This window comes from Engraulis encrasicolus, chromosome 23 (genome assembly GCF_034702125.1).
Source record: "Engraulis encrasicolus isolate BLACKSEA-1 chromosome 23, IST_EnEncr_1.0, whole genome shotgun sequence".
Taxonomy (NCBI): domain Eukaryota; kingdom Metazoa; phylum Chordata; class Actinopteri; order Clupeiformes; family Engraulidae; genus Engraulis; species Engraulis encrasicolus.
Window position 1 is genome coordinate 404491 of NC_085879.1, and position 8010 is coordinate 412500.

Consider the following 8010-nt stretch of genomic DNA (forward strand, 5'->3'; position numbering starts at 1 on the left):
CAAATCATACACTTCCTGATCATAAACTGTCTGGCCTAATGATTTGCTAGTCATGTGATATACGGAAGGACTGTCCTGCCATCAATTTTCAAAAGTTGGGGTAAAGCTGGAAAAGATTGAGAGAGACTAGCAGCCACCCTGTCAGAAGATATGGCTGTAATAGTTAGTACTGATACAGGTGTTTTCAAATTTCAAATAGTTTACAGGTACTTGGAAGTAACTGATCTTCTTCCTGGAGCCTGAAAACAGATTTAGTTCCTCTATTTGAATTCAGAGTGTCGAATAGGGCATTTGTAACAAAAGCCGCTATATCACTGTTTCTTAAAAAAAAAAAGGGTTTATTTTGATCTAAACCAGCTTTTGCTTCACTAGTGCTAACCTTTGAACCATGTCACGTACAAGGGCACGTATTTCACCATTTAAACGAGCTATAGTATGTGTCTGTAGGTCTTAATACAAACAATTCTGTGGCTGTCCCAAAAATAAGTAAAAAAAAATAGTCTAGATTGCTGGCACTCTACTGCCGAATTTCCAAAAACAGCTTAGCATTGAATGTTTTTTTACATGTTTTTGCCATACTTCTAACATACTTCTATTTCTCTATTTTTATGTCTCTAAACTGTATTCTTTACCATCTTTGTGAAGCACTTTGGGATAATCTGGGTAGTGTTTAAATGTGCTATTGAAATAAATTGACTTGACTTTCCCACGTCTTGTGGGTTTTTTTTCCATCAGGAGGAGGCGGAGGACGACAGTGACCTGTCTGACTACGGAGACGAGATGGACGGCAAGAAGGATGCCCTCGCCGAGCCGTGCTTTATGCTCATCGGAGAGATTTTTGAACTCAGGGGCAGTGAGTATTCGCCATTTACGTTGTTCATGTTGAACAGAGAACGTGATTGTTTGTGTTCCTGAGTGTGTGTGTGGGGAAGGTGTACATCATGCTCATTCGAGAGATCTTCGAACCCAGGGGCAGCGAGTGCCACCCATGATGCTGTTCATGTTTGGCATAGAGGATGGGTGTGTTTTGTGTGTGAATATGCCTTTGCATGTGCGTATGCATGTATGGAAAATGTGCAGTTTTATGCTAATCGAAGAGATCGTTGAACTCTGGGGCAGCGACTGTCACACGTGACAAGGGTTGTGCCCATATTGTTGTCCATCAATGATGAACAGGTCACGGGTGGCATCGCGATGGATGCAAGCATCAGCAATGCAAAGCTATCCGCAACTTGTTTTTTTTTTAAGCCACTGCTACTATGATTTTTATGGTCCTTCACATCTACTGTACCGGTAAATGTAGTGAAGCGTTACCGTAAAAAACACAGTATCAGCAGCCCCAAGATGCAGCTGAAGCTGATTTTTTGCTGAGGATTTGTTCAAGTAAGTGTCTGATACAGTTTGCCTACGTCTGTGACTAGCTGCGCAGCGCAGAGCTGGAAAACCGAGGTTAAATTATCTTTATATTTTTTATTTTCTCTTTAAGAAAAATTGACACATGGTGATGTCAAAAATTGTATGTACTGGTTTCAATACTGGGCCTAATCATATAGCCTCCCACCCCCTCCATCGCAATGTTTCACTGTTAACATTGTCATCTGCCAATTGAGGGAACACCGCCTAACCCTACACGTGACTGGCCATGTGGAGACCATGGATGATTGATTTCATGTCTGTGTTTGTGTATATGCTTGTGCAATGTGTGAGTGTCACTCATGGGAGAGATTATTAAAACCAGGGACAGTAAGTGGCAAACATGGATGGTTGGTGCGTATGTGCGCACGCCTGACCTGTGCATGTGTTTGGATAAGGTGGGGTTTATGCTAATTTGACAGCTCTTCAAACTCCAGGGGCAGCGAGTGTCACACGTGATGCTGTCCATGCTGGGCAGAGAGCATGGATGATTGTTTGCCTGTATGTTTCTGTTTAAGTTTGCGTGTTGATGTGTGTGCCTGTGCATGGCATGTGGGTGGTGTGTACTGACTGTGTTGCATAAATTTGCATTTCAGAAGGGGCTGTTTGTACATGATGTGGAGTGCATATATGAATATATATGTACTGTAAATAAACGGGCACAAATGTTTTTTTGTCTTTGCAAATATGCACACATTATGTGTGACTGTGATAAGCTAGTTATATCTGTTCTCACTGTGTGGTAGTTGTTTGCATTGTATGGATCCGCACATTTGCTTTGCTATTTGTATTCAATTGCCCTCAATATAGTCATTCCTTAGGGAAGTTGAGCACGGTCAAGTCAACATGTTCTGTGACAAGTCACATGCACTCCTTTGATGACAAGTTATTGTTATGCTTTATTTAGTGACATTCTCTCCCATTTTCTTCATCATTTCCCCTCCTTTCCCTGTGGTGTCGTTCCTTTTTACAAAACGTCTTTCTTTCTTTTCTTTCTTCCTTCTTTTCCCCCTTTCTCTTTCTGTCAGCAGTACCACTCCCTCTTCCATCCTTTGCTCCCTGAGCAGTGCACAATCTTCCCTCCTTTGCCTGTGGTGCCGTTCCTTCCTTTCTTCCTTTCTTCCTCCTTTCCCTCCTTTCCTCCCAGCATCACTCCCCTTTCCTTTGCTCACTGATCAGAGTTTCTGACGGCTGTCCCCGTCAATACGTCATTGCAGTCGCCTCATTAGTCTCCTTTTGGTTTTGGCTGCCAAGGATCACATGCAATATAAAGCTTTAGGTGGTTCTCTGTAGGAATTATTCAGACAATTCTAAACACTAATAGGTGCATTTGTTTGGAACATTGGTTTGACCTCCCAAACTGTTGGTGTCTGTTCTTTGGATCTCATGATGATCTTCAAAATAAAAGGTCATGTAAAGTATTTGGATAGGTATGGCTTTGAGGACCATGTATCGGGATACAAATGTATCAAAATATGTGTTGTATCGTACAGTATATTGATTGTATTTTATTGTGACCCCTGTGTCGTATTGTAGTGTATTACATCATGACCCCTGTATTGTGATATTTCATTGGTATTATATTGTGAGGACGGCAATACCCAGCCCTACTGCCATCTCAATGTATTGATAATAGTCAGTGATATCCCCCCATCAGGTAAATGACCAAAGCACAGTGTTGTAGCAGCTCATGATATTCATGATGTGCAGCCTGGCAACCTGAGTATTAAGACAAACAAGTGAATGCTTCAGACTATGTCAAGGATGTGGTGGTGAGGCTGTGAAGCTTTAATGTAATTTTCACCTCATCTGGTTTGCCTGTGTGACATCTGCCTTTGTCCCCTCATCTGCGCACTAGTTGACTGTGTGAGGAGAAAACACCATGATTTGAATGGGAACATTGGCATTCGGCTTCTACTTTCTCCAACCTTACTCATTGGCACTTGATGAATTGGCCTAGTGTGGCCCAGCCAATGAGAGCATTTTAAACACTGGGGAGAAATTAAATCTTTAGAAGGAGATTAAAATGGAAATATCCATGTTTTTAAGTCAAAACAGAAATGCAACATTGTCAGCAGAAACCTTTTGCACTAATGTAAACCCATCGCATGACCGTTTTCTTAGCTGCAGCCTGCTGTTGAATGGTTAAATACAAAGGACCAGGCCATTGAGAGGATACTCAGCTGTTCATTCACAGCGCATACTCTGTCCCTTCTTCGGACAGACGCACACATTCATGGCTGCAGCATGACGACCTGAGCTTGTTAAGATGTGCATGCAGACTATGTGAAGGATGTGTTGAGGCTGTGAAAGGAATGTCAGGCTGTGTTGTTTATTGCCGAGCAGCTGCCATGGTAATGGCCAAAGTAGGTATTGCAACTACTGTATGCTACTCATTTAAACGGTGCTGTCTATTGACAAATTTGATCTTTTCATGAATATCTGCAAAGTAATAAACTAATATTTATTGGTATGACCATAATTTTTTTCAGCTAAAAATGTCTATTCAAAATGCCGGAGCATCTTTGAAAAGTGCCATTTTCCCAGTCATAGTATTCATGAAAAAGTTAACATTTGTGAATGGGTAGCTTGAATCCTGGAAATAAACTACTAAAATATTACATAGTGCACCTTCAATTTTACATTAAAGTATGTCTACTCTGTCCCTAATCTCAGAAGTTACCAAGAGCTCCCCAATTATTTGGCATTTGGAAACTGAAACAGATGCTTTACATTGTGTATATTATTGTGTTCATCAATACTAAACAAGGCATCTCTTTTTTATTTTCTAGTGTTCAAATGGGTCCGAAAGACACTAATTGCACTAGTTCAAGTCACGTTTGGACGGACCATCAACAAGTAAGTGCCTATTTTCCTTGATCTCAATAATAAGTTTGCAGAGTCAACATGCATTAGCAACGATTAAGAAGTCTTCAAAAATAAATATGAGCTGAACAAATGCATTCGCAGCCGTAACTCATGTCTATCCACCCATGCCCCCCCTCCAAAATCAAAGAGAGAACAGGGAAAATAAATCAGTGTCTCGTTTGGGGGAAAGGGTGGGGGTGGCTTGAACAGTTGAACATGTAGCGTGTGTTTGTGAAAGAAATGTAGAGCTTCATCCATGGTTTAAATAACAAAAACAAACAAACATATCACACATTGCCCCTTTAATGCACCTCTACTGTAGTAGGCTTCAGCACAGGACTGATTGGACTAGAGCGCAGTGGTTGTCAAACTGGGGGTCGGGAGGTACTGCAAGGGGCTGTTTGCATAAAATCTTTAATATATGCTTTTATAACCTTTCTATTCATTCTTCGTAACAATGTTCTTATGTCCAATAGGGGGTCCGAACAGAAAAAAATTGGGAACCACTGGACTAGAGACATGGGCGTAGTGGTCAAGGACAGACAGGGAGACGCCTGCACACACACACACTCACGCACACAAACAGCTATGACTTGAGGGGTTGTTCTCCCTCTTCTCAATACATGTGATTGTGATGACAAACACACATTTAATTGCCAGTGTCGTCAGCAGGTTGTATGGATGGGTCATTGTTAATCGGCCCCATTGTCCACTGTGTCCCATTGCCATTGGTTGAACTTGACTAACCCACCCTTTCGATCTGATCGAGTTTCAGTCATGCGAGGTGTTAATATGTGCATTTCTATTCCAATAGAAGATTTATAGCGTTTCTAATCTGGCACAGTCTCTCTCTCTCTCTCTCTCTCTCTCTCTCTCTCTCTCTCTCTCTCTCTCTCTCTCTCTCTCTCTCTCTCTCGCACACGCATATGCACACACATACACATACACACGCAGAGCTGAGCGAGGGCCACATGAAAGCCTTTGTGAAGTTGGTTTGGAGCTGTTGTAATGGCAGGCCATTATTGGCTCTTGTCAAAAGCATCCTGGCGTGGGGGTGTTGATGGCTCGGCCAGTAATGGAAGTGACTTGCTTCACTGCCACATGGGAGGTCACATATAATACAATACAATACAAACCCACTCATTCTTTTTTCTCTTCTTTTTCTCTTTCACTCTCTTTCTTTCTCCCTCATTCATACACACACATATAGGCTATATTACACACTGTAAATATGCAGATTGCCATGTCTCACTCACTCACTCGCTCGCATACACACACACACACACACACACACACACACACACACACACACACACACACACACACACACACACACACACACTCACACACACACACGCACACCTCTGAGTCAGCCTCCGTTCAGAGCTCCCCAATGATTTCCGCTACAGTTTTCTCTACAGGCTCACAGCAGTTGCAACAAATTACAACAAGGGTAACACAACAAACCAATCATGTTTGGTTCGATGGTGTGCCTTTGTGGTTATGTTTTTGTGTGTGTGTGTATCAAACAACTCATTATTGTAGTCTGGCAACTACACAAGCTTCTGCTTTTCTTAATCTCAACTTTTAAATGATCAGCCTTGGTAGAAGTACAGTATTGATTTAATTCAGACTATAGAAGCTTCTTGTCACTGTCACTGTTTCTTTGTGATACACTAGGCATTTTTAAGTCTTCCAAAGCCACTTGGACGGTTTCCTTCTTGAAACTTCTGTTATATTTTTGTATTGCTGGAGCTTTTGGTTTCTGAATGGCCAGTTTGTCATCCAGGTGTTCAGCTAGTTTTAGATTGGCAGTGTCTTGTTCTTTCTTCATTACTTCATACAGTTTTTTCTTAATTACAGTCTGTTTCAGCAACCATGTTCTCTTTCATTATTGATTTCACAATGGACTTGCTAGAATTGCATGATAAGGCCCTGCCGTGGTCAACTGGTAGGGCACTCATCTGCCATGCAGCCAACCCGGGTTCGATTCAGGGCCCAGGTCATTTGCCGATCCCTCCCCATCTCTCTCCCCATTCCCTTCCTGTCAACCTCGCATACTGTCCTGTCATCAATAAAGTTGAAAAAAGACCCCAAAAAAATCTATTAAAAAAAAAAAAGAATTGCATAATAGATCTTTTAGTGATGTTGGTGACAAAACTATGTTGAAAAGGCAAGTACCAACATTTCGTCTTTGGTTCTGTGCTCCAATAAAGAGTATGTGGCCAGTTTCCACTGCTATTGCACTGTTTTTTGAGCCTTAGTTATTTTGCATTTTTTATTTTATGTATGCAATTGTGAAGAAGAAAAAAAGGAGTCACATACAGGAGCTTGATGCTGTTCAGTGAAACTGTATTAAAAGCTGAAAAATAAAGAGAAGCCAAAACAAAAAATGGGATGCAAACGTTTCGGGTCTAGCCCATCATCAGTGTTCCCAAAATCCTTATGCAGTTGTTCCAGACATTGCTCCACTTATTCCAGACAACTGCGATGAGCAAATCAAGTGGCCTCAAGTGTTCCATTTATATATATATATATATTTTTTTTTTAGGGACTTTCCTTTGTTGTATGACTGGGCCGTGTGAGGTGGAGACAGGAAGTGAATGGAAGAGAGATGGGGGAGGATCTGGAAATTACTTCGGGCCAGAATCGAACCTGGGTTCAAGGCATAGCAGTGCAGTGCCCTACCGATTGAGCCATTAAGTGTTCCATTTAAACTCCTCTCAGTTCTCTTGGCCTCCATCCCTTCATCCTCCTCGCCCTCTCTTCTTCCCCTCCTCAGCCAGATTCCAGAGAAAGGGAATTGGATATTCAGCAAGCAGATGTTTGTTTGTTACATCAACATTTTGCCCTCAAGTGTGAAATGAAGCTACTCTCACTTCTCTGATTCTTTCCCTTTATACGGCTCCTCCCTCGCTCCTTCCATTCATCCTCTTCATTTGTTCCTCCTCTCCCTCTTTTCCCTTCTTTCTCTTCCTCCCTGTCCTCCACACACCTCCTCCTTCCACATGCAGATCAGATCCAAGACAGTGTGAGCTGCATCTTCAGTGAGCAGATGTTCATGCAGTACGTCAAGTGTTGCCTTAAACAAATCTCGCTTATGTATTTCCTTTCATACTCCTCTCTCTATCCTTCACTTTATTCTCTTCCTCCCTCCTTCCTCTCCCTCTTTCCTTTCTTGCCCCCTCTCTCTCCACTCCTCCACAGGCAGATCTGAGACACGGTGAGCTGGATCTTCAGCCGTCTCCTTTTCTTCATCCTCCTCCTCTCTCTCTTTTTCTTCATCTTTTCCTCCCTTCTTTCTCCTCTCAGGCAGATCCGAGACATGGTGAGCTGGATCTTCAGAGAGATGTTCATGTACTCTGTCCAGTGTTTCATTAAAGAACCCTCCCTCATTTCTCTGTCTCCTTTTCTTCATTCTCCTGTCCCTCCCCTTCACATCCGTTTCTCACTCGTCATCCCTCTCTTCCCTTCTCCCTCCTCTTACTCCTCCACAGGCAGATCCGAGACACAGTGAGTTGGATCTTCAGTGAGCAGATGTTCGTCTACTACGTCAACATTTTCCGGGATGCCTTCTGGCCCAACGGGAAGCTGGCGCCGCATGCCGAGGCTCGCTCCGACTCGGAACGGCGCGAGACCAAGGAGAGGGCCCAGCAGAAGCTGCTGGACAATATCCCAGGTGGATGGTTTTACACACAGTCGCACACACATACACACACACACACACCT

The 8010-nt window shown here is 42.7% G+C and overlaps 1 protein-coding gene across 1 annotated transcript in view; it reads left to right on the forward strand.

The window, feature by feature from the left end:
• The window catches only part of snx25 (sorting nexin 25), an 84826-nt gene that overhangs the window by 70978 nt on the left and 5838 nt on the right, over positions 1-8010 (forward strand). The window contains exons 15-17 of the mRNA XM_063190112.1: positions 736-853; positions 4206-4272; positions 7779-7960. Coding sequence (XP_063046182.1) covers positions 736-853; positions 4206-4272; positions 7779-7960 — 367 coding nt within the window. The remainder of the gene's footprint in view (positions 1-735; positions 854-4205; positions 4273-7778; positions 7961-8010) is intronic.